The following is a 27,893-nucleotide window of genomic DNA, read 5'->3' as shown; positions in this document are numbered from 1 at the left end:
ATGGAGGGTAATGGTAAGCTATTCAACACCAGTGTTTATGTTTGGTTCAAAGGGTTGGACTGTCTTGAGTTGGTGAATCCGGTGTGATTCTCTATGCTTTCGGTTTGTGTCATGTATAATTGTATGGTTTAAAACTTATTATTTGTTAATAAAGGTAAACATAAATTATTGATGAATAATGAATTATGTGTTATATAATGAATTATATGTAAATAATTGCGTTTAATAAAGATTTTACTTTTGGCGCCCCATAGAGTCACGACCCCCAAAACTATGGTTATGACATCACTTGGAAAAAACACAACCGTGGTCGACGTGAACGAGGTCCACGTTCACTCGAACCAAAAGGTCCCTAGTATGGTTTGGACGTACGTTCGGAAAAAAACACAGCCGTGCTCGACGTGAACGTAGCCTTTATAAGGCGCACGCGGCACCCATATGTCACTCATGCCACTCAAGAAAAGAGACCAGCGAGAGTAGCGACGCAACGAGCGCCTTGAATAAAGGCTAACGTTACAACGTGAACGAAGTCCGCGGTCACACAAATCTAAAGGTCCCTACTCATTCTGCAGAAGACGATCAGAGCATACTGATCGAAACGTCGAGTTGAAACCAACGGTTCTTTTCAGAACCATCCCAACTCATTAGAGATAGTTATTACATGGTGTCACCGCAAACCTTTCTTTATCGTATTTCCACCATGCAAAGTTTTAAATCCTACTTATTATATCATACTCATTCTATAGACGATGTGACCTCTGACGTCACTCGAAGGCCATAACATGATTCGCGCACATACCGCCGGGCAAAACCTTTGTGTTTTGGCAGCCAGCTATAAAGAGTATGGAATCTTATAATGACTCAGGGAAGCTAAACGAACGCACTCATTCAAAGGCACTTTTTTTGCTCTTCTTATCTTGCTCGCTCGTTCGTTCAGTTAACAGCCACCATGCCTTCCTAGGGAACTTAGGGACCCTACTATTACTACAGCCTTGTAGATTCTTCAAAGAAGTTAAGGCGCAAACTTACACCAAAATGACCGTCGATCGTACTACTTGTTGTTTATATTATTTTGCTTACTTAAAAATTGTATTTTCTTTCGATCAAGCGTCCTGGTTGGAGTTTGCACCAGTCACATCATTTAGATGCAGCTTCGGAATGGAACCAAACCCTAAAGAGAACGGCATTATGAGGTGGGTCTTGCCGTTAAATCACCGCCTTCGATGCCAGTGTACCAGCATCTACCGTGGGGGCTTGAACACGGAGACACCCGAGAGAGATTTTGATCCGTTTTACACCGATCGCCCTCTCTTCACTGACCTCGACTTTGAAATATTCAACTACTTCGACTGTGAGAGTGAGTATCATTGATAACAAAACTGAACACCCCTGAATACACTGGACACTACTGGTAATTATAAAAGACCAGTCTTCTCACTTGGTGTATCTCAACATAAGCACAAAATAACAAACCTGTGAAAATTTGAGCTCAATTGGTTGTCGAAGTTGCGAGATATAATGATATAATGAATAAAACACCCTTGTCGCACGAAGTTGTGTGCTTTCAGATGCTTGATTTCGAGACCTCAAAATTCTAAATCTGAGGTCTCGAAATCGAATTTGCGGAAAATGACTTCTTTCTCGATAAATACGTTACTTCATCAGAGGGAGCCGTTTCTCAAAATGTTTACAACTATATCAGGCTCTCCTCATAGTCATTACCAAGTAAGGTTTTATGATAATAATTATCTTGAGTAATTACCAATAGTGTCCACTGCCTTTAAGATTATTTACATTCGTAGTAAAATCGTCGCTTTTTGACTAAAATTGACGATTTATAGACACCTAAAAGCTCATAGGACGTGTTTTTAGAAATTCACGTAAAAAGTTTAATTTTTGTTTCAAGCTATCATGCACTTTGGACAATTCTTAACGAAAGAATATAGCTGAATTAGGCGAAATGTTTGATAAATGAGTAATCTGCACCCATTTCTTTATTTTTTTTCTCATAGCCTTCATACCTTTTCCAAAGTTTCTTATAATTTTGAACATTATACTACGAATGCCTTTTGGCTAAAAAATAATGCACGTTGTCAACAATTATGGACGCCAGGCACATACAGCTAGTTTCGTTTAAAAAGCTACAATAAAACCCTTTTTAACATGGAACGTGAAAGGACGTCTATGTTTCAATAGAGCATTCTTCCATACTAACAAATCTTTAAAATGATACAACTTCTCCATATTACTAACAAGTGTTCATCTGCTGGGACAATTGATTTTGTGTAGTATGCCTTCTCCTGCTCGGTCCCCCACATCACCTATTTTTATTTTACCGTCCTGTGTCGATTGTTTTGATATCACTGAGAGGCACACTGTACAAAACATTTCCACTACAAACAAAACGCGATACTGTTTGATATAAAACATGGAAGTTGAGCTTAAAGCCTAAAGCCCGGTTCATATACTTCATGCGAATGCGAATGCCATCGAATGTTGACGTCAAAAATTCACAGCAAAATTCGCACTGAGTTGGACTACTCTCTTGCGAATTTTGCAGCGAAAGAGGAGTTGCCCCGTAAAATTCACATCAAATTCGCATCGCATTCGCAGGAAGTATGAACCGGGCTTTTCTAGTTCAAAATTACATAATAAAAACTGCACGGAAACCCATGCAATTGTTGATGTAATAAGTAAGTCTTTAAATGCTTCCACCACCTTCCTTGTTTGAAAATGTTTCAAGAATTTGTTGCAAAATCAATCTTATTCAAAACACTCTTTACTCTCAGATTGCTCTCTTACATGTGAACATGGACGATTCATAGACGATCCCTGCCATTGTTCCTGTGCTCAAAACTGGACCGGCAAAACCTGTAATGGTAAGTATAGCAAGCAAAACCATAAGCCAAAGTGAATTAAGCCCGGTTCATACTTCCTGCGAATGCGAATGCGATACGAATGTTGACGTCACAAATTCGCAACGAATTATTCGCAGCGGGGCAACTTTGGGCAACTCACTTGCGAATATCACTGCGAAAGGAGGGTTGTGACGTCAAATTCACGTCAAATTCGCTTCGCATTCGCAGGAAGTATGAACCGGGCTTTATGCAGAAATCTGCATTCGAAATATTTTGCTAACGAAGCAAACAAAGTGACTGGACGCCGCTTTAGTTCCGATATACATTGTACATCACATTTGTTTCCCTTAAAGGCACTGGACACTATTGGTAAACCAGTCTTCTCACTTGGTGTATCTCACCATAGGGCCTATGCATAAAAAACTATAAGCAATGCAGTGTGATCACTATTTGCTTGCATTGCTCCGACCGAAAACAGGTTTTTGTGAATAACCACGCAGCCGGTTAAACAAGTTGCCTTTCATTGGTGACTGTTCTATAATCCGAAACACCTATGGGGCATGTTCACATGACAAGATAACTTCACCGCTAATTTGCTGCTAAATATTCGCAAAAAACGGACTTAGCTAAAAAAAATGCTTTACGTTCGCACCGAGTTCTAACTGCTGATTTGTCTGCAAAGGTCACAAAACCATCACGTCATTTTTCAGTTGTTGCCGAGTGTGCGCCCTCTTTGGAGAAGTTTTCTCATGGATTAGAACTGACCTTGGGTTTCATTTCATATTACAATACCTAACCCGGAGAATAATTTTATCCAGTTCCACATCGGGGACTGATGGCTCCTCGATTTCTACTCCTTAATGAGGAGCAGAAATCGGGGAGCCATCAGTTCGCGCGAGAGCAGTGATCTCGCGAGAGCACCGCCACAACTCGACTATCTCACCGCATGATTTAACTAACACGGAGCAGCGAAAGTTGTGTAATTTTAACACGGGGATGTCTTTTTTAGATATCGCGATGAAAAATAGACCATCGACACAATAGAGCAAAAATCAAATCGAAAGTGCAAGCCGCGAGAGCGCCGTATATTTGTACTCCTCCATAATGGCCTCTGTACTTTTAGAAAACTCTGTAGGACTAGTCCAACCATTTCTATAATATCCTCCACATCAACAACTTTTTGTTATTCTTGTGCAATGCATCAGCCTAATTTAGTTCTTGAAATAATACACAATTATGGCTAGACGAAGATTACACTACACTTGAGGTTACTGCAGTCGGTCTGTAGTTACAATCGAGAGATTTCTATTTTCAGATTGTGCTTTGACTTCCGGTAGCTGTGTGAATGGCGGTGCGCTCAATAAAACAACCTGCATGTGTACTTGCATGGAGAATTGGGCGGGCAACAGATGTGATGGTGAGTATGTCCTTCGTTTGTACATCCCCTAACAAAATATAAATAATGTATTAATCCATATTTTTTAAGGTGAAAGAGAAATCCTTTCTTCTGTAAACGAATATCCTGATAAGGACAGCTCATTTACTGTCAGAGTCAAGGCAAACAAAAATGAAGCCATTGTGTTCGGAAATCAAGAACGTACAGAATTTTTTCTGTTTCTGGAAAACAAAAATAATTGTTTTGGGAATTAAACTTCCCTGGGTTTTAACGGCGCTGCATTTGCAGCGTTGTGATCCGGTTTCGATTCAATAAATCGCAATCTTGGAATCAAACTAATGTTTTTCCTAAACGCTTCCCTAAAATTACACGGAGCATTTCCTCCGAGGCCTAATTACACTTAATGAAATTGTGATCTATTGATATTTAACGCAAACAAAACAAAACATGTGTTTGCAGATTTTAATTACCAATTAATTTGTTGTATAATTGTTGCAGTTTGTAACCACATCTAAGCCTGACCTCAAAATTTGCATAATATGCAAATGATGTCGTGACGGTAAATTGCCGCGACAAGCTGACCATAATATGACGAAATACTGATGTACACTCTTGACAACAGTCCACAAACTTTTGCCAGCTGGTCTCTGTGAAGGATGACATTTCACCCGATCCTTCACATGGCAAACCGAAACATGGCAAACGCAAGATCTCGAGCTCATGGACGACGCCATGTATTCTCCGACATCCTCGTCGTCATATACAAAATCAAAATTGCGTGTATAACGCATAGCGCACTCGGGTGCGAGCTATTGCAAGAACGAGGTTGTTAAAATAACTTTGACACAAACATGCATTTTTTGAGCACGTCAAACTATACAACTACTATATCAAACTAATTGCATGAATCAGCATACGCATTTCTTGATTCAATTTACCAATGAGGGAGGTGTAATATGAATTTAGTTTAAACTAAAAACTGCCTTGGTATATTGACCTTTCACAAAAAAGTTGTTTTCAAACATTTATATGCATTGCTGGGATAGAAAGTGCAAAAACACTGTACTATGCTCAAGATACGCACTTTTTGAGATAATTTAAGATTTAATTTTCCTATACGTTTGTGTACAAGACAAAGGATTAACTCATAATTTCACAGACTTGGCATGTCATTTTGATGATGAAACTATTTTTTATGGATAGATCTGCCGCCTGGGGTAAAATTTGGCGAAAAAATATTTAAAAAATTAAATGTTGACATTTTTGGCACTTTTTGACCTCAATATGACCTTACACGAAGGTGGTATTTGAGTAATTTTTTTTTCAAAAACTGCCTGGATACCTTAACCTTTTAAAAAAAGAGTTGTTTGAAACATATAAATGCACCATTGAGTGCAAAAAAAGCTGGTATACTAAAAATGTACACTTTTCAAGATAATCACCCTTTTACGTTTTGCTTTGCTATACGTTTGTGTACAAGGTCAAAGTTTATTCGTTAATTACATACGTTTGGCATATCAACATTAACTTAAAAATACATTTTATGGATAGATCTATCACTTGGGGTCAAATTCTGTGAAAATTTCAAAAAATGCTAATTTTTTGCCTTATTTGAAATTTTGACCTTAAAATGAGTCGTTAAGACCCCACATGAAGGTGGTATTTGAATTATTTTTTTTCTCAAAAACTGCCTGGGTATATTTACTTTTCAAAAAAAGTTGTTTGAAACCAATATATGCACCAATGAGGATGGGGAGTGCAAAAACAATTGGTGTACTCAAAATGTACCCTTTTCAAGATAATCACACTTTTACACCTCGTTTTGCTATACATTTGTGCACAAGGTCAAAGTTTATACGTTAATTACATAGGTTTGTAGTATCAACATAAAGTTAAAAATACATTTTATGGATAGATCTATCAAATGTGAATAAATTTGACACACATTTTGAAAATATTGATTTTTGACCTTTTTTGACCTTTTTACCCCAAAATGACCTTAAAATTCAAAATCAAGCTGGGCATCCACCCTAATCGTCTTCCCGAGCCCATGATCCATACATCTAGCATGGATGCCAGCCATTAACAAACTATGCCGTGGTTTTTTTTTTCTAGAGCACTTTTTAAAGTTTGGCTGGTCTACTATAAGATGCCGCTACAAACTCCGAATGAAACTGAGAGCTAGGATTTCTGGCCCACGGTCTATAGTGTATAGCTGAAAAAAGTTTCAGGATCGGCGGTGTACTATTTTAGATATGGTGTTTTACTAGGTTTGCTAATTAATTATTCATAAGCTTAATTAAGGCTTATTAATTAAACAATTTACGATATGGATTAAAGGAAAGGTACACCATTAGTAATGGTCAAAGACCAGTCTTCTCACTTGGTGTATCGCAACATATGCATAAAATAACAAACCTGTGAAAATTTGAGCTCAACTGGTCATCGGAGTTGGGAGAAAATGATGGGAAAAAACACCCTCGTTGGACGAATTTGTGTGCTTTCAGATAGGAATAAAAGACTTCTAGCCAGAAGTCTTTTATTATTTGGTGAGAAATTACCTCTATTTCAAAATCTATGCTACTTTAGAGGGAGCCGTTTCTCACAATGTTGTATAGTATCAACAGCTCAGTAAAGGTCAATATTGGGTCACGGTAACGCAAGCTCGATTTTGAAGGCCCAAGGAGTCTATAACTGGAAAAAAGTTGGAAAATCGGTTGTGTAGTTCTTGAGATATGGTCCCACTTCCGGTTGACCCGGAAGTAAATGTCAACATGGGGTCACGCCTAGCCAATGCGAATGTCCAATGACAAAGAAGTCAATAACTGAAACAAAATTGAAAATCGGTTGTGTATAGTTCTTGAAATAAGGTCCCACTTCCGGTTGACCCAAAGGAAAGGGTTAAGATGGGGTCACGGTTTTCAAAGGTAATAACTAATGCCTAAGGAGTCTATGACCCAGAAGAAGAGGTCAAACCGGGGTCACGGTTTTTCCCCAAAGAAATGTAATGCCCAAGAAGTCTATAACTGAAAAAAGTTTGAAAATAGATTGTGTAGTTCTTGAGATATGGTCCCACTTCCGGTCGACCCGAAAGTAAAGGTCAACATGGGGTCACGCCTAGCCAATGCCAATGTCCAATGACAAAGAAGTCAATAACTGAAACAAAATTGCAAACCGGTTGTGTAGTTCTTGAAATAAGGTCCAACTTCCGGTTGACCCGGGGTCACGGTTTTCAAAGTTAATATTTAACGACTAAGGAATGAAAATAGGTTGTGTAGTTCTTGAAAAAAAGTCCTACTTCCGGTTGAACAAGAAGAAGAGGTCAATATGGGGTCACGGTTTTTCCCCAAAGGAAATTTAATGCCTAAGGAGTCTATAACAAATCGGTTGTGTTACTCTTGAGATATGGTCCCACTTCCGGTTGACCCGGAATTAGAGGTCAAATCGGGGTCACGATTACCCAAGGCGAATCTCTCATGGCTTAGGAGTCTATTACTAACACAAACTTTGAAATCGGCCGTACACTTCTTGAGCTATAGTGCTGCAAAGAAAAAATCATTAAAGCTTTTAAGTACCGTAATTTGACACCTGATGACGTCACAGTATCAAAAATGTGTTTTTCATACTAACACATTTCATAAGGTGCACGATGGTACGTAACTTATCCCAATCCAATGCCTTTTATTTCACATAAACCGTATCAATGCGCTTTACATTAGTCCCCAAGTCATTGGGCCAATAAACATCCCTTTAATCTTTCTCAGCTCCCATTAGGGAGTATACATCCAGAAGTACTACGTTGTACCCATGACGCCAAGATTTTAAGTTATTCGTTACTTATAGACGTACCTTGATTGGTTTTAATGGACGGAAACCATTTTTTAATCGGTATATTTGTCAACACAGAATATCAAATTGAGGAAACAAACAGATATATCATTTTGAAGTTATAAGTTTTTGACCATTCTTTTAAATATTCATAAGCTTATTTAAGGCTTATTGATTAAAAATGTTAACATTTTTTTACCATAGGAATTAAGCTTACAACCCCGGCCACACTGACCGATGGTGGTATCATCGATGAGAATTCACTGTCAGAAGGCTCCGAATTTGGTAAATATTCAGTATATAGTTTGAATATTCCTCTTTCTGAGATTGGTTCCAGTACAGACTACTTCACAGTATTATAAGCACGAACAACTTTCCTTTCAAAAATCAACAAGTTGTACTCGAATGCTATACCTTTTCAAATGAGGCGTGCCATGACCTGGCATGGCTAGGAGTACCGGATACAAGCTCTGGTGAGATAGTGTGGGTTCGAGTCCCGGTCTTGACATTCCTTTGTCCTTAAGCAAGGTACTTAACCATGATTGCTTAGTAAGGTTGAGGAGGTGGTGCCTTCAGCTCTTCCAGCCAGGCTTTTGATGGATGATACCCAAGCCTACATCCGTATGGACTGTGAAGGGGGTAACCCTGTTTCAGCCCCATCAGGAGTTGGTGTCAACGGCCCCCTGGAAAAAATAGTTGATTGTGGCCCATACCTAAAAGTGGCCTGCGGGCCATGATTGTGAGTGAGGTAAATTGCACACAAAAAAACCCACAAAAAACACAGAATTATGTGCACGAACAATTTTCTTTTCGAATTCCAAAAGCTGAACATTGATTTATGTTTTTGGTTGTTGTTTTTTTTTAATAATGAAGAGGAGACACTTGTTTTGCTCATGTGCCGCTGTACAATCTCGTTTTGGACCGCATTAGTTTCGTTGATTACTCAATAAGATATTCCTTTTGTTTAAAAGTGAAAAGGTGGTGGCAAGATACGGAAACCTTGACACGCTGAAATGTTCTTTTGATGTTATTTCCAGATGAACAAATCGGAGAAGGAGTTGAGTGCTTTACCCGTCCCGATGCCGCTGACTACCGCGGAGAGGTTGACGTTACGGTGTCAGGTCGCACCTGTCAACGTTGGAACTCCCAATCGCCTCATTCACTCCCCTCAACGTACAAGTAAAATAGGCTATACAAATTGACAATTTATAGTAACTCCTGGCGCAGGAGAGATGCAGAAACAAGTAGACAATGAGTTACACAGATTTAAAGACACTGAACACCTTTGGTAATTGTCAAAGACCAAGTTCTTACTTGGTGTATCGCAACATATGCATAAAATAACAAACCTATGCAAATTTGAGCTCAATTGGTCGTTGAAGTTGCGAGATAATAATCAAAGAAAAAACACCTTTTCACACGAAGTTGTGTGCTTTCAGATGCTTGATTTCGATACCTCAAATTCTAAATCTGAGGTCACGGAATCAAATTCGCGGAAATTACTTCTTTCTCGAAAACTACGTTACTTCAGAGAGAGCCGTTTCTCACAGTGTTTAATACTGTCAACTTCTCCCCATTACTCGTTACATAAGGTTTTATGCTAATTATTATTTTTAGTTAGTACAAATAGTGTCCACTGCCTTTACAAGATGAATACATTATGAGGGACTACGGTTTTTTTTTATCGTACAGTGAGAAGTTCGGCGAGGATTCTAACTGGTGTCGTAACTTCCCGGGGTCGGAAAAGGGCGCTTGGTGCTTCACCACTGACTCAGCAAAGCGGTGGGAATATTGTGACGTAGGAGAGTTTAAAGATGAATGTGTGTCAAAACCAGACATTCCAGATTTAGGTAATATTTATTGCAGTGATTATTGATTTTTATAGCCTTACAAACATAATCACTATATGGATATTGACAACATTTATTTGATATCAACTTTTGTCATGCGAGTAAAATTCTGACTTGAAAGTCACCTGGAAGTGGTATTTTGTCAAAATAAAGCTTTTGTCACTAAAATATGTGTTTTGATGAGTGGAATATGAATAAACAATTAACTAAGGTTTAAAAAATTAGTTTCCATGTTATTTACAAATTTGAAAAAAAGCCCGACCCGAGAGGGCGCTGTTCGTGACGTAAATCGAGGCGCGATCAATCGCTTGCAGTGCCAAAACAACATAGTGACGCCTGGCGCAAGCTAAAAACATGCCCTCAAAGTTGAAACAATACCTGAATTTTTTTTCACGTTAGGCAAATGCTCCGTTAGGTTCGTTACGTCTTTCAGGTACCTTCTTCGACTTCCCCACTAGCTGGACAAATTATTGGGGTGGCGTCATGTTTTAGAAAAGAACTTTTCAGTTCATGTCAAAATGTGTAGTGTATTCCGGATTCTCGAAGCACGACGGCTCGAATGAAGTGTATGCTGCACAGCGCTGGAAAAGACGTCGGACCAGACAACTTGGCAAACTGACACCATCTTTAGTTGTTTTGCTGCATCCAGCAGCAAAACACCTGGTCGACATTGCCGGAAAAATGCAAGAAAAAAACTTTTTCAAAACGTACAAACTAACGACTAGGACTTAAATGTACTTGCCTGTACGTGTGTTCGATGTTCGATCGAGGCAAAGTCTTCCTCGATTGACGTCACAAAAGGGGTAGGCGGAGTCAGCCCCCACACAACTTTATTTAATTTTTTTAACTTACAAATCGTTAAAAAACAATTACTCAAAAAATTTTGTTATTGTTCAGGAATATATACTCTAATGTTTGAAGAAAAAAAATTATATTTATCTTTGTAACTACCTGGTACTTTCAATTGTTTAGATTTTAAAATAAGTGGGCATTTTATTCACAATTTGTTTTATGTATTTGGGGTCGGGAAAATGACAAAGTGGGATTTGAACCAACGACCTCAGGTTTAATATGCCGGTGCTCTACCAAGGTATATAGCTCTGATGGGTCCAAATAGCTCAGTTGGTATGTACGCCGTTTACAACCCTGGTCTTGATCCCAATTACGAATAATTACCCAGGTGAGAATGTCTGCGACGGACAGGATCCGGAGTGTTACACAGACCGCTATGGTAGTGACTACTTGGGCCACGTCCACGTGACCGAGAACGGGCGCACGTGCCAAATGTGGAACATCGACTATCCGCACACACGGAAGAATAAGTACAAGCCGGCTAGTGATTCCCAGCGATTTGGTGATCACAACTACTGCCGGAATCTCGAATATTCGACGGGTGGCATGCAGTGAGTATATAGCACTCAAGAAATTGATTGAAGTATTTCTTGTTTTGCATCCCAAGTAGCTAATTGCCTGAAGGGCCTGTATTGAAAAAGAAAGGGCACCAACGCATTTTCTCCTTGGTGAGGGCACCCTATGAGGAAATTGTAAATTTATACTGGAGCATTTCCAGTGCACCAAGGCAATAACCAGAGGGCATGGAGGCAATCGCCTTCGTTGCCTCCATTGATGTCCTTTTGGTTATTTGAAACACTATTTTGCAGTATTGTCGACTTAATAAATTGTAACTACTGTTGTTTAATTCACACACAAAAAGTAATTGGCGGCTACGGCTGTCTAGGCTGCCCTTGGCAACACCCTGCCATACGAAACATAATACACCACCCTAGATTGGTTCATTTGCTAATTTACATATTAGACTTTCCGATTTACTAACCCCAGCCCACGAAACGTAACACATTGCTTCTGATTGGTTCACTTGCGAATTTACATATTAGACTTTCGATCTACCAAAGAGTCATGACACACTACTCCTGATTGGTTCACTTGCTAGTTTACATATTAGACTTTTAATCTACCAACCCCATGCCATAAGAATCATAACACTCCTGATTGGTTAACTTGCTAATTTGCATAATTTAGACTTTCTTATCGGCGTCGTCCATGGTGTTACACAACCGACCCAGATGTAAAGTGGGAGTACTGTGATGTTCAGGTGCCGTGTGACGTATGCAAAGGGAGGGATTTCGACGAGAATGCAGGTAGTGTTTAAGGATTTATTTTTATAACTTAAAAAAAAAAAAAAATTATTGAAACTAGTTTCGAAATCGTGTAATCAATTTTGTTTGTTAGTTTGTCACTAGAGGATCTTTCCGCCAAGGGAACTCAACTCGGCAAACCCCCACAAGGTGATATACATGCCAAGCTGACAACGGCCAAATCAATATTAATGCATAAGGAGTCTATAACTGAAAAGAGTTTGATAATCGGTTGTATAGTACTTTAGATATGATCCCACTTCCGATTGACCCGGAGGTAGAGGTCAACTTGGGGTCACGGTTTTTTCAAAGTTAATTTTTATTGCCTAAGGAGTCTATAACTGAAAAAGGTTTGAAAATCGGTTGTGTAGTTCTTGAGAAATGGTTTTACTTCCGGTTGACCCGGAAGAAGAGGTCAAAATGGGGTCACGGTTTTTCCCCCAAAAAATTTAATGCCTAAGGAGTCTTTAACTGAAGAATTTTTTTTAATCGGTTGTGTAACTCTTGAGATATGGTCACACTTCCGGTTGACCCGTAAGTAGAGGTCAAATCGGGGTCACGATTACCCAAGGCAAATGCTCATGCCTAAGGTGTCTATTACTGAAAAATAAACCTTTGAAATCGGCCGTATACTTCTTGCGCTATAGTGCTGCAAAGAAAAACTCATTAAAGCTTTTAAGTACCGTAATTTGACACCTGATGACGTCACAGTATCAAAAATGTGTTTTTCATACTAACACATTTCATAAGGTGCACGATGATACGTAACTTATCCCAATCCAATGCCTTTTACAAAAACCCTATTAAGACGTCCGTACGTTCGTTTTAACTGTAAAAAAATCATAAATTCTTATATAGCGCATTTCACAATAAACCGTATCAATGCGCTTTACATTAGTCCCCTGGTCATTGGGCCAATAAACATCCCTTTAATCTTTCTCAGCTCCCATTAGGGAGTATACAGCCCCGAGCTGCCGTGGCGCTCCGGAAGCTTTTCATTTACAATATCAACCTCTACCCTCGCAGGTACCCATTTATACCCCTGGGTGAAGAGAAGCAATTACATGTATAGTAAAGTATCTTGCTCAAAGACACAAGTGTCACGACCGGGATTCGAACCCACACTCCGGTGAATCAGCACCAGAACTTTAATTCGATGCTCTTAACCACTCGGCCGCGACACTCTACAAAATTGTAACCCTAAACCAACGTCATACACCGACGATGAAGTAACGTTGAATTATAGTTGGATTAGCAAATCGTTTTAAAGTTGAAATGCCGACGTAGAAAACAACGTGGGAATATTAACGTTGTTTCAATGTCGGCATTTATACGTTCTTTCAACGTAAAGTTTCTATGTTAAAACAACGTTGAATAATGGTTGGGTTTGTAAATTGAAATAACGTAGAAATGCCGATGTAAAAACAACGTTAAAATCACATTTCAATGTTGTTGAGTAATAGTTGGATTTGCAAATCGTTATAACGCTGAAATTCAGACATAGAAACAACGTGGCAATCACGATGTAGAAACAATGGCCCTTTAATTAACTAGTTAATTAATTATTTCAAGTAATTATCATTAGTGTGAGTTAATACTTCTCTGTTATATAATTTACATGTACTATAATAACTCAATACACGACTACAACCTATCCAGGTCTATATATCCATTCACACTGTATGTCTTGTATATAATATGTAGACCAGGGGCCGTATTCACGAAGCCCTTCGTAAATCGGTCACTTATTTATGTGGCTCTTGATAGTGATCATTCGTTTTGCACGTTCAAAGCACCGTCGCACGTCCAGATCTTGCCAATGCCCAATCACAAGCTCGATACTGAAGGCTCCACCCTACTCGGACCGTTGTCTTTGTTAAACGCTATACATATTCATGTATACGTTATTCAATAGAGGCAGGAGAGCTGATGGAGGCATGTGTAAGCCCCAGGAAAATTCTCTTATTGTCTGCTCCTTGTAAAGCATGCAGGTAGCGGACAATCACTCACAAGACAGTGTAGTGTTAGCATTCATTATTAAGGAAAGATTTACTAAGAATTGCTGTTGTCAACTAGTGCCCAGCCAAATTTAACCAAAGGAAAAAGCGAAAAGGGGAACATTTTGTAATTATTTTTAAGTACCCTCCTAAACTATTTTGCAAAAAAATGTATGTTAAGAAGGGGCTGGGTGAAGCATGTTGGGTGTCACTGTGGCCGAATAACATAAGGATTTATTTTTAACTGTTAAAGCTGATACTCCAGCGTCCTTACTTACTGTTATTATGTGCAAACACAAAAACACCATATTCATATCACTCAGATGTTGGATTGAATCTCCAAAATCCAGTAGTGATCACTCAAAGTAGGGTTTAAAAAGAGAAGAAAAAAGGAATATAATTTTGTAAGTGACCAACTAATCTTATTTGAATGTGAACAGCAGTCCTGAACATCATTACAGATGAACGTTATCTTATTTGAATGTGAACAGCAGTCCTGAATATCTTTACAGATGAACGTAATCTTATTTGAATGTGAACAGCAGTCCTGAATATCATTACAGATGAACGTAATCTTATTTGAATGTGAACAGCAGTCCTGAATATCATTACAGACGAACGTAATCTTATTTGAATGTGAACAGCAGTCCTGAATATCATTACAGATGAACGTTATCTTATTTGAATGTGAACAGCAGTCCTGAATATCATTACAGATGAACGTTATCTTATTTGAATGTGAACAGCAGTCCTGAATATCATTACAGATGAACGTAATCTTATTTGAATGTGAACAGCAGTCCTGAATATTATTACAGATGAACGTAATCTTATTTGAATGTGAACAGTCGTCCTGAATATCATCACAGACGAACGTAATCTTATTTGAATGTGAACAGCAGACCTTCTCTTTACAAGTTGAGCACACCTACATTGTTAGGATCCAACTGCCCAACCAAAGGGACTTGCACATGTTGGATTGAGCTCACAAGTAGTGGTATTATACTGTATAGGCTATTGTTGCATGTTTTTTACACACCCTGCTTGCTTAGCAATGAATGCTAACATCACCTTGTGAGTGAATGTCCGCTACCTGCATGCTTTACAAGGAGCAGACAATAAGAGAATTTTCCCGGGGCTTACACACATGCCTCCAGCTCTCCTGCTCTATTGAATAACATGAATATGTATAGCGTTTAACAAAGACAACGGTCCGAGTAGGGTGGAGCCTTCAGTATCGAGCTTGTGATTGGGCATTGGCAAGATCTGGACGTGCGACGGTGCTTTAAACGTGTAAAACGAATGATCACTAGTAAGACTTTAGTTAGACTTTATTAAGCCCTTACGTGTTATTCATGAAGCATTCTTATCGTTTTACTACCGCGTTACTTTCAAAACCTTTCGTAACGCCTTCTTAAGCGGGAACGCGCTTTAGCTGAACAGTCATGGATTTGTTATGTAATTCACTGGAGCGTGATCTTATTGTCCAGAACGAGTATGTATACAGTGACTGGACTGGCTACAGTCACCCTGCAAACATGGCGCAGAGCCAGACTAAAGCAAGGAGGAAGACCGTTCAACGCGAAGAGGAGGCAAAGGGGAATCATTGGAAGGCGAAGTTTCTCGCCTGCTGAGATAGTGAAGTTAGTTGACCTTGTTGCATTGAATTGGTTGGTGCTTAACAACAAATTTTCAGATGTTGTACGTTTGTAACGCTGAAGAGAAAGGCCGACACCTGGGCAAATCGCGGAGAATCAACTGTGTTGGAAAAGTCCTCAGAACTACCGAAGTGGTTCATCATAAATGGGATGACATTCAGAGATTTCGCAAGCTTTATTAGTAGTAACAAATCCAGTTGTATAATAATAAGAACACAAAATGAGCAATTATACTAAGAAATTAATTAGCAAACGCATACAGAGCTGATTTGAGTGGTTGCTGTCAGGCGCTCAGTCAAACGTGTACAATCTCTTTGCACTTTAAAATTGTGCATACTCCTATTGTATATTTTATAACGTTCCATTGTATATTGTTTATATCTTTAATTGCTGATCATTGTTCGCTTGATCTTTTTTCTGCTGATTTTAAACTTATACCTTGTTGTTTTTGCCGTTTATCTATATTTTAAAGCGCCATGGAGCATTGTTTTCGATGGATATCGCGCTAAACAGATTTTTACTAATATTATTATTAGTTATACTAGCGGGAAACCCGCGCTACGCGCGGGTCCCGCTAGATTTCCGCGCTTTTTCAATTTCACAAAGCACTTAGATTGATCATAACTTTGTATCAATCTTAATTGCTAAGCAAAGAGTGACGTCACAATACCAATTACCATGTCCTTGGTTGTACTCTGGTTCGTTTGTTTTTTTACCGTTCAGTTTATTTTTGTTCCTGTCCCGTATCATTTATTAGTCCCTTTTCTGTTTTCCTTTCCCGTTTTATTTCCCCAGCCCCGTAATTTCGTTTTCGTTCGTCCTGCGTCCTGATCATTTTTCTATGGTCCTGTTTTCCCGTTTTGTGTTATTTGTCAGTCGAATTAATTTTGTTAACCGAAGCTTAAAAATAGTTTGTCATGTGCAATGAATGTCCAAAATGCGTAAACTTTTGAGGCATGTTTTACTACCAAAGAAGTCGTGTGTTTGTGGGGGGGGGGGGGGGGGAGGGGGGGGGGGACAAATAAGGTGTAGATGTCGCGAGTTTTAAAATAAAAATTAATGTCCCCCATGTGTAAACTTTTAATGTAAGGCGTGTTCTATTCAGTTTGCTTGAGGACGGATGTAATGTGTCCTGAAAAAATGGAGCTGCGTGATAGGTGCCGTTCCCCCGTCCCCCTGCCTCTCCCTTATCCCACGTGCTCTAAAGCCCGCCTCCGATCTCCATGATCCCGTCCCGTATCAAACGTTTAATAAAAGGTGCCGTTCCCCCGGCCCCTTCCCCCTCCCCGTCCCGCGTGCTCTAAAGCCTGCCTCCGTTCTCCATCATCCCGTCCCATAACAGTTAAATAAAAGGTGCCGTTCCTCCGTCCCAATGCCCCTCCCTCTCCCCGTCCCACGTGCTATAAAGGTGCCGTTCCCCCGCCTCCTTCCTCTCCCCGTCCCACGTGCTCTAATGAAAGAAAATGATTCTCCATGATCCCGTCCCATAGCAAAAGTTGAATGTAAGTTGCCGTTTCCGTTCCCCGCCCCCTTCCCCTTATTTCTCCCCGACCCACGTGCTCTAATGTCTGACTCCGTTCTCCATGATCCCGTCCCATAGCAACAGTTAAATAAAAGGTGCCGTTCCCCCGTCCCCCTGCCCCTTCCTCTCCCCGTCCCAGTTAAATAAAAGGTGCCGTTCCCCCGTTCCCCAATTTCCTCCCCGATCCCCGCCCCACGTGCTCTAATGTCTGATTCCGTTCTCCATGATCCCGTCCCATAGCAACAGTTAAATAAAAGGTGCCGTTTCCCCGCCCCTTCCCCTTCCCTCCCCCCGTCCCACGTGCTCTTAAGCCTGCCTCCCTTCTCCATGATCCCGTCCCATAAACTGGACTCATTTAAAACCGCTCTAAAAACACATTTATTTAAATCCATCTAGTCTGTTCAGTTTCTGCTATTTCATCCCACTTTTAATTGTAATTTTTTGTTGTTCAGCGCTTAGAAACTTGGTATTAAGCGCTATAAAAATGCATGTTATTATTATTGTTTTATTAAATAAAAGGCTCAGATCCCCCGCCGCCCCCTTCCTTCCCTCTCCTCGTCCCACGTGCTCTAAAGCCTGCCTCCGTTCTCCATGATCCCGTCCCATAATATACGCCTCTCTTAATATTTATGCATGCCGTCCATTGAGTTATATATAAGAACTAGAGGGCGCACGAGTGATGCTTCGTGCACAAACGCCACGGGACCGCAAGATGACAAGCGCGTCATTCTGCACGCGCGTTGAATATGAAATACACGTTTGAGGTTTTTTTTATTGAACGCTCACGCGATGCTGTTTGTTCAACTTACAAAATGGCCACACAAACACACGCTGTGAGATAGCTGTTTTGTCAACTTAGAAAATGGCCGCCTGTTCGCATGCCGGGGCGCGTATATAGGCCAGTGCGCGCTCTATAGTTCTTATAAACTCTATGATGCCGTCATAATTCTTACCCAAAATGAGGCTATGGGCGCACGCAGCCACTGAACTGTACGCGCGCGAAAAAAGTTAAAACGGCGCGCAAAACCCCACCAATTTTGGTGGTTTTTTGCTCATAAATCTGTCAATTTTCAACGGATTTTGTTCAAAAATAAATAAGTGTCAAGACGAAGTCAGCGTCTTTCTTCCGTGTAAATTTGGCGAGGTTTGATGCGGTATCCAGGGAGGAGATCCAACACACACACGCACACACAAATTGGCTATTTATAAAGAGATAGTAGATTTAGCATGCATAAACGCATACGAAACAAGTTGCTGTAAGCGTCTGGCGTCCATTGGATAACCTTATCTATCGCAAAGTGCCTGTGTACGCAAACATGTACATGGTAATTTATTATGAAAAATAATTAAAGCCAACACACATTCCAAGTACTAGACAATTAAAACAAAAATCAGAAAAGGTATAAAGGCCATGAGAACAAAATTAAAGTGTACATGTGTACGTCAGGCACTAAAGGGTTGAACAATTTACGTGCTTCGTTTTAGAGTGTGCAATGACTACTGATAGCTGTGCGAATGGCGGTACTCTCAATGAAACATCCTGCCAATGTACTTGCGTGGAGAAGTGGATGGGAAAGACCTGTGAAGGTGAGTATGACCTTCATAATTTTATTATACAAATTAAAAGGTAACAACTTGAAATCGCAAGTGAGTATGACCTTCATTAAAAAAATATTTGATTCACCCATACCGTGGGAGGTGAATTATGAAACTATGAATCTTTAAGCATGTGAAACGTGCAGTTTCCTCCGTATGATGAGATTATCGTGAAGGACGGATCTATTCTGCCAGAATCCCGGCAAAAGATTAATTATTTAGCGTGTCTGAAACCGCCACCTTTGGCCATAAATGTTGCGCAAGTGGACTTACGCAGTTGCGTAAAGTTTCGTGAAATCGGCCCGTGGAACGTAGGGGTGTCGGAACATAGGGGTATCGGAACATAGGGGTGTCGGAACATAGGTTCAATTGCTGGAACATAGGGGTGTCGGAACATAGGGGTTGTCGGAATATAGGAGTGTCGGAATAAAAGAGTGTCGGAATATAGGCTGAGTTGTCGGAACATAGGGGTGTCGTAACATAGGGGTGTCGGAATATAGGTGTGTAACCCTTAAATGAGTTTCATATGTATCAAAGTTTGAACAGCAGATTCCGAGTAGCTGGCGCCAACTTTCCGAAAAGATTGTTGAATCTTCCCGAGAAGGTGCATTTGGGTCAGATCAAGTGGTTACAGTTAGTTTATTAAGTTTTCTAATTGGCTTCATTATTGCATTGCCGAAGACCCAACAACAGTGGTGCCCTTCAGCGGCGAAGCAAGAACTTTTTTCGGTGGTGGTGGGGGGGGGGGGTGGTTCATGCCATGTTTTTGAAGATGACAAGTTAAGCATTGAACAGTGTTAAGAATATAGGGGTGTCGTAACATAGGGGTGTCGGAATATATGTGTGTAACCCTTTAATGAGTTTCATATGTATCAAAGTTTCAACAGCAGATTCCGAGTAGCTGGCGCCAGCTTCCCGAAAAGATTGCTGAAAAAAGGTGCATGTTGGGTCAGATCAAGTGGTTACAGTTAGTTTATCAAGTTTTCTAAACAACTCATTATAAGGAGATGCTGTGCGCGTCGCGCGTATCGCGTGATATTGCACAACTGTTTCAGCCGTTGCTCTCGACCAATAGGAATGGTTCGAGGATTCGGCTACTTTTATTTTAATATCTGAAAGAATGAAGACAATCAAAGTATCGGTTATAGACGACTGTCTTCATAGGAATTATGGGGTAACACACTTTACAATAACTCATATCAAAGTTACTTAAAATAAATGACTGAACGAGAGCAAATGAATAATAAAAACACTTCCGATAAGAAAACAACTTTTCCACATAAGCCATGGTTTTCGCCACAGCTTTGTGGGCTGCGCCATCTTGAAATACTATTTACATCGGCAATAATTAATTAGAAAACGGTAACCAAACTAAGAACACAAATGGCAGATTCTAAAGACAATAGTTTCTCAAATTCATGTCTACTGTATACTGATCAACAAGCTTAGATAATAAACTTCAAGACATTGGACACTATTAGTAATTGTCAAAGACCAGTCTTCTCACTTGGTGGTTCCCAACATATGCATAACAAACCTGTGTAAATCTGAGCTCAATTGGTCGTCGAAGTTGCGAAATAATAATGGAAGAAAAAAACACCCTTGTCGCACTAAGTTGTGTGCTTTCAGATGCTTGATTTCGAGACCTCAAATTCTAAATCTGAGGACTCGAAATCAAATTCGTGAAAAATTACATCTTTCTCGAAAACTACATTACTTAAAGGCAGTGGACACTATTGGTAAGTACTCATAATAATTATCAGCATAAAACCTTACTTGGTGACGAATAATGGGGAGAGGTTGATGGTATAAAACATTGTGAGAAACGGCTCCCTCTGAAGAGCCACATTTTTCGAGAAATAAGTAATTTTCTACGAATTTGATTTCGAGACCTCAGATTTAGAACTTGAGGTCTCGAAATCAACCATCTAAACACACACAATTTCTTGTGACAGGGGTGTTTTTTTCTTTCATTATTATCTCGCATGTTCGATGACCGATTGAACTAAAATCTCCATATTTTATGCATATGTTGAGATACACCAACTGTGAAGGCTAGTCTTCGACAATTACCAATAGTGTCCGCTGCCTTTAAGAGGGAGCTGTTTCTCACAATGTTTTATACCATCAACCTCTCCCCATTACTCGTTACCAAAAAAGGTTTTATGCTAATAATTATTTTGAGTAATTACCAAAAGTGTCCACTGCTTTTAAACCAACTTTAGAAATAGAAATATATAAAAAAGGGGACATTTAGGTGAAAGAATGGAGACAATCAAAGTATCGGTTATAGACGGCTGTCTTCATAGGAACTATATGGAATCATCCGAAACCTGACGTTGAGGGCGCTCGATCAACAAAATAAGTAGTTAAAGGAAGAAACTAAAGTTAATTAAGCCAAAACAAATAAGAGGGCCATTTTTTGTTATACCTGGCACATACATTTGTTTCTGCAATATTATAGTAACTCAACATGAAATCAAATTAAACAAAATGAGTTGTTTTAACATACTTTGCAGTGAGAATGGCTTACTTTCTGTGCCACAAGACAAATTTAACAGCATAATGACCGTAATGATTGCAGTATGTGGTAACCAACCAGCTAGTTGGATAGTGTAACGATGTTTACCTTTTTGTAATGCTCTTCAGTTTTTATTGCACACTCATAGACCAAAAAAGGCCTCTCTAAATTACAGGCTCACTTTGAAGGCCTGCAATATTTAATCAAAGCAACACAGACACCTGTGCGGCACCATAATGTAGCCCGAGCCCTAAATGTAGCCCGGACCTAAATGTAGCCCCAAACATGTACCTAAATGTAGCCCAAACCTAAATGTAGCCCAAAACATGTACCTAAATGTAGCCCGGACCTAAATGTAGCCCCAAACATGTACCTTAATGTAGCCCGGAACGTCATGAATATTTATTTAGCCGATCTTTGCGCTCCGTGCGTCACGTGACCTGTTGTGGGTATTATTATATGTAAACAAACATGGCATAAAACGTGCGTTAAAAAGACATGATTACTGTTGCAATTTGTTGTTAAATAAAGACTCAATTCTCGAAATCACTGAAGAGTATTCCGGGATTTGTAACATGAGACCTTACCGGTGGCTGAACAATGCCAGTAATGGGTACACAGTTAGAGAATGTTCACACGATGTCATGTGATTGTGCACGGAAAGTGGGGTTTTACATTGCCATAATTATTGTAATGATTTTGCTGTCAATATTTTCATAAAAATTTAATTAAGGAGCTGCAAATCCCTTATTTTTCACCCTCAAACTATTTGATTGGAAGGGGTAGCTGTCAGCTATGAGTCGGATCAACTTCGTAATCTCCCTTGTGTCAAAACTGCCATCTCTTTTGTAAACAAAACTCAAAATAACAAGGAATTTATGCAGCAGTGCACAGTCTCTGATGGTTTATAAAGCCACGAAACAAACTAAAGTAGGAAAATCTAAATGTTCAATCAATTTCACCATCTATGCTTTAAGAGGATACTTTCTACCTCACTGCAGAATCTGGGATGGATTTCACAAAGGTAGTCATAACTTAGGACTAGTCCTAGGCAATGCTAAGAGATAGGACTAGTCCTAAGTTAGGATGAGTTACTGGTCCTAACTTAGGACTAGTCATATCTCTTAGCATTGCCTAGGACTAGTCCTAAGTTAGGACTACCTTTGTGAAATCCACCCCTGAACTGTTAAAATTTACACCATATGTATTGCCATTTAGATATAAGAAGGAATACAAAATGTAGTCCTACGCCATAATTTAAAGTCACCTGGAAGTGGTATTTTTTCAAAATAAAGCTTTTGTCACTAAAATATGTGTTTTGATGAGCGGAATGTGAATAAACAGTTAACTAAGGTTTTAAAAAATCAGTTCTTATGTTATTTACAAATTTAAGAGTAGACCCCGACCCGAGAGGGCGCTGTTCGTGACGTCAATCGAGGCAGACTTTGCCTGTAAAGCGTAGAGTAAACACAATTGCAAAGTACATGTACGGACCAAGTCGTGAGTTTTATTTTGTTTTTTTTCCGACAATGCCGACCAGGTGTATTGCTGCTGAATGCAGAAAAACACTTTTTGAAATGTACCAACTCACGACTTGGACGTACATGTACTTTGCACGTGTGTTTACTATACGCATTGCAGGCAAAGTCTGCCTCGATTGACGTCACAAAAGGGGTAGGCGGAGTCAGCCCCCAAACAACTTTATATATATTTTTAAACATATAAGTCGTGACAAACAATTACTAAAAAAATATGTTTTAATGTTCGTAAGCATACTCTTATGTTTGAAAGAAACAAAATTCTATTTCCAGGTGACTTTAAACACCGTAGCAAAGAACTTGAATCCCCGCCGAACGACAATTGAAATAATCCACAATGAAATGTGTAAAATCTAACCATCTCTTTGAATAATTATCGGGGATTGTCATTTATTTATATTAACTTCTTGCAGCCTAGGCTCCAGGCAATTTATGTTAACACAATTTTTTAATTTTATTCACAATTAAATTAAGCTCGAGAGATAATTTTGTTTGTACATTAAAGGAACGTTACATAATTGGTAAGAAACAAAAATCGTTTAAGATGACAGATTTACATGAATGCGTGACTCGTATCTTTAGTTTCTCAGCATGAGTCGATATTGTACTGTTGTCATAACTCCTCAGAGTGACACACCTAAGACCCATTCACACTAGCCCTGACTATGAATTGAATCTTGTTGAAAAACGGTGGCCCTATGGGATTGCACTGTTTAGTTTGGGTGGAAATGATCAGATATACCCAAAGCTATAGTGTAGTACTGTGTCTTCGAAATGGCTTAATGGCAGTGCTATTTTATCAACGTCAACATAAACCTTATATTACTGATATTCCCTGATTCAATGTGTAACTAGCGTACGTCTATTCCCCCGAGGGACTTTGAGTGACCAGAAGAACGACCTATTTCCCGAGGCCGAAGGCCGAGGGAAATAGGTCGCTCTTCTGGTCACTCAGAAGCCCTAGGGGGAATAGACGTACACTATATTTACCGAATTATGCCAGTCAATATGTGTTTTATAACACAGCTCGGTCTTAAATGTGAGATAAGAACAGAAATCTGGAAAAGAAAGTGTTTCAGCCTACCAGAATACAGAACAAGCAAGAGGTGTGTTATAACACACCTCTTGCTTGTTCGTTATAACACAACTCTTGCTTGTTCTTGCTTGTTCTGTAAACGTGACAGGTTTTGGTTGCTTTCTTAAATCCTATCACACATAACTCCCCAACGTGACTCACCCACACTGCAAAAACTGGGGTGCTTAATTGACTTTCCTGGTATCTATATGTGACAACACCAACACGGTGTTATTTTATCCCCGTTACTTTATCGTTGGTAAAATTAACACCGTGTCAGTGTTGCCGCATATAGATCAAGAGAATCAACTGAACACCCCAGTTTTGGCAGTGCAAGGCCTACTTACAATATTGTCGAAATTGTGGGGGGAATCCCATTGCAATGCCGATATAAACTTTACTGATGTTTCACCATGCAAAATATTAACATGAGACATTTTTTTCCAGAGTGTGCATTGACTGAGTGTAAGAACGGCGGGACGTTCGATGCAACAACCTGCATGTGCACATGCCCGAAACAGTGGATGGGAATTATCTGTGCAGGTGAGTAGGATGTCTCTTATTATTTTACATTTTAATAGATTGAGTTCCTTATTCCAAATTGGTGCATATTAAAATATTATCTGTTTCATCCTGATTGCGCAAGAAGAAAATACAAATAAATCTTCAAAATAATTTTAACCGTTTGTACCCGACGAGAGTACTTCTGCCCCACTGCAACAACCGGGGTTTTAAAGTTTTACAGTTTGGGTGTTTCATGGATACAAAGAAGGAATAGAGGGTTCAAATAACACACATTTCTACCGAACAAGTTGACGTAATAAGAGCATGGTTTTGTGCACTCCCTCCAACTGGTGGGGTTGCACCGAGATAAACATAGAATGACATATGCCACTTTCGAAACCACGGCTCAGGTTTGCAGGCTTCGGCTTCGTCTACCCTAATGTGTGAAGTCACTATTAGGACAGCACACGCTTTATAAATATCCGACAGCCGAAGCTGTTGTTTCGAAAACGACCATATTATTTGTTCTGAGCCTGCGGAGTTAAAACAAAAACTTCATTATGATGCCGAAAGTGATCTAAGAGCCAATCCGCTTTAGGCCCGGACACACAGGCCTCGATAACGAGAACGAAAAAAAGAACGATAAAAATGCACGCCCTTGATTGGTTGAATGAGCGTTGGTGTTTTCTGCGTAGAGAATTTCAACCAATCGATGGCGTGCAATTTTATCGTTCTCGTTTTCGCTCTCTTTATCGGGGCCTGTGTGACCTGCCGTCGATTTCACAAAGAGTTAGGACTGTGCTCGTCTTATCTCGAGTTAGGACGAGTAACTCGTCCTAACTTAGGATTAATCTTAAGGTCTGCATGCTACAGTGCAGGGTTAAGACTCGTCCTAAGTCCTCATATTAGTCTTAGTTAGGAAGAGTTATGCGAAATCGACGGCAGCCGTCGATTTCACAGAACGCTAAATTGATCTTATATCGAGTTAGGACGAGTAACTCGTCCTAACATAGGATTAATCTTAAGGTCTGCATGCTACAGTGCAGGGCTGGGACTCGTCCTATGTCTTAATATTAATCCTAAGATAGGAAGAGTTTTGTGAAATCGACGGCGGGCCTTTAGCGTCGTTATAGTTGTCGTTTTCGTAATCGCTACAGTGTGATACAGCCTTTATGGATGTGTTAATCCACGGATGTTGCTCAGGATGTTTAATGTTCTTTCTCTTAATGTTTTAATTTAATTCTAGAGACCAGACACTACGACTGCCAAGACTACTATAACGCTGGTGAAAGGGGGAACCGTGTCTACACTATTTACACATCCAAGTATCCACTAGGCCTCCAGGTACGCTGCGACATGACCAACTGGCCAGGATCAATTGTAAGTTCATCTTCTATGAACAATGTTTACAAACAGATATTTAGGAGCACATTTATATTCCAGTTGCTGAGAGTTGTCATGTTCAATATTTCAAAGAATGTGGCCTCTTAAAAGAATTTTAATTCAACTCACATTAAAACGTCAAATAAATTGTAAAAAAAAAATTGTGTTAAATTCATTACTGTGATTATCTTTACGTCAACATGTCAACATGTGGGCGGGCCAAATGTCAATACCTGATAACATTTGAGTCAGCCAACATCAAATCAGAGAAGGGGTTCGCCCCGGTGTTCCTGGCTGTGGCTGCTGTATGCGCCGTAGCACCTTGTAAACCCTTTAGTGCTACATAATTGGGTCTCAGAATCCATCACTGCAATAACCTATCTCCCTGAAAGTTTGTATATATACTCATTGCCTTGAGTACCTTGTTTGGTAGATACGTGCGCTATATAAGACTTCGATATTATTTATTTATTATTTAAATCCCCATCAAATTAAGACGACTATCAATTCTTGAATACTATCTTCACAGAGCCTCCCATTATTTAATTTTCCACAAATTAAAAAACAATCGATGAATTTGATCAAGACAAAATTTACAAGCTGTGAGACTTTTGGTGTATATTGTCCTTTTAAAGTACCCGTTTGCATACAACGTTAACAAATTAACACATTGTGGACCTTTAATACGGTTACACATTTTTTTTTTTTTTTTCAACTGGTGTTTCACCACCACAATAATACCTTGGTAAAATTTGTTAATTAAGTTTGATGTTGCTTCTGTATTCTTGATTTCGAAGATTATCCAGAGGCGTGTAAGTGGTGACTTGAGGTTCACCCGCGGATGGGATGAGTACAAGGATGGTTTTGGTAACTTAGACAATGTGAGCTTTTGGCTGGGAAATGAGAAGGTCCGCCAGTTAACTGATGATCAAGATACTAAGTGGGAGATTCAAGTCACGGTTCGGGCTTCGTCAACGACTCAGTGGAGTGATATAATTGGTAATTTTCGCCTCTCGGGTGAAAACTACACCCTTCATGTTGACGGTTCAGTGGACTGCGGAAACGGTAAGCATAATCTTCCTAATTCAATCACCAGACTCGTATTTATGTTTATTCTGTGGACGCTACCCTATCGAGATCCCGACACAATGCTCCTTATAAACATGAATTATAGGCAGAACCCACCACCATTTTCATAATCATTTTTGTTTAAACATTACTTTTAAATATGAACAAAACTTTTCAAAAAATTTTCCCAACCATCAATTCAACTAAAACCTGCCAAACCAATGTTGTTCCATTCATTTAGGTTGTGTGATTTTGTCTGCAAATGGCTTAGCAGGATCTTTCTCATTCAATCACTTTGCCTGTATAGACTTGTTCTTAATTTGACGAATTTGTACACTTGTTTCACGGACGCTTGTTGATTGAGATCCCGCCATAATACAACCTCTTGATTACAAAAGCAACCCTTCAAACTTTCAATATTAATTTTTCCGTAGTTCTACACTTTTTTTTCATCAGCAAAACCTGTATTATTGTCAGTAAAATCTGCAAACCAATGTTGTTGCATTTTTGTTACTCAGGTGGTGTATTTTTTTCTGCAAATGGCAAGCCATTCTCAACATACGACAGAGACAACGATGGCGACAGTGAGAGGAACTGCGCCGAGGAGTCGAAGGGAGGCTGGTGGTTTGATGGTTGTGATGATGGAGAGATTAATCTTAATGCTGAGTTTACAGATGATGGCATTTTAAACATACCCTGTTTCCCAAATCAGATTGACAGAACCTGGCTTAAAATCAAACGCATGTCAGGAGGAACTCAAACATTCACACCCTAAAGCAAACCCCAAATTGCCATAGAATCCTGATTTTATACTTGATATTCCTTGCGCTTTTCTGTTAGAGCCAACCCATCGGAAATATAGAATGCTCAGTTCCAACAAAAGCCAACAGTCGCATCGGAATCAAAACAGCACTGTGAAGTATTCTTAGACTTCTATCAATGT

General features: G+C 39.6%; 2 protein-coding genes across 2 annotated transcripts; both read left to right on the top strand.

The window, feature by feature from the left end:
• Nucleotides 1–27,725, top strand: LOC139938700 (uncharacterized). Its single transcript, XM_071934317.1, has 9 exons — nucleotides 1–13; nucleotides 1,109–1,357; nucleotides 2,790–2,879; nucleotides 4,174–4,275; nucleotides 18,751–18,852; nucleotides 24,443–24,538; nucleotides 25,746–25,879; nucleotides 26,680–26,947; nucleotides 27,469–27,725. Exons 1-9 carry the CDS (start codon nucleotides 1–3, stop codon nucleotides 27,723–27,725), a joined length of 1,311 nt encoding a protein of 436 aa, XP_071790418.1.
• Nucleotides 7,904–15,719, top strand: LOC139938101 (plasminogen-like). Its single transcript, XM_071933481.1, has 7 exons — nucleotides 7,904–7,910; nucleotides 8,287–8,367; nucleotides 9,120–9,255; nucleotides 9,775–9,932; nucleotides 11,113–11,335; nucleotides 11,973–12,057; nucleotides 15,576–15,719. The coding sequence occupies exons 1-7, from the start codon at nucleotides 7,904–7,906 to the stop codon at nucleotides 15,717–15,719; spliced, it is 834 nt and encodes a 277-aa protein (XP_071789582.1).
• Nucleotides 27,726–27,893: the final 168 nt, after the last annotated feature.

This window comes from Asterias amurensis, chromosome 6 (genome assembly GCF_032118995.1).
Source record: "Asterias amurensis chromosome 6, ASM3211899v1".
In the NCBI taxonomy this organism is placed as follows: Eukaryota; Metazoa; Echinodermata; class Asteroidea; order Forcipulatida; family Asteriidae; genus Asterias; species Asterias amurensis.
Note: the sequence above shows the minus strand (reverse complement) of the source record. Positions and strands in the feature narration are given on the sequence as shown.

Bases quoted from the DNA above. Each gene is read 5' to 3' on its own strand.
- LOC139938101 (XM_071933481.1), top strand. The intron at 9,933-11,112 runs GTAATATTTATT...ATAATTACCCAG, and splicing joins ACCAGACATTCCAGATTTAG to GTGAGAATGTCTGCGACGGA. The intron at 11,336-11,972 runs GTGAGTATATAG...TGCATAATTTAG, and splicing joins TATTCGACGGGTGGCATGCA to ACTTTCTTATCGGCGTCGTC.
- LOC139938700 (XM_071934317.1), top strand. The intron at 4,276-18,750 runs GTGAGTATGTCC...GCTTCGTTTTAG, and splicing joins GGCGGGCAACAGATGTGATG to AGTGTGCAATGACTACTGAT. The intron at 26,948-27,468 runs GTAAGCATAATC...TTTGTTACTCAG, and splicing joins TTCAGTGGACTGCGGAAACG to GTGGTGTATTTTTTTCTGCA.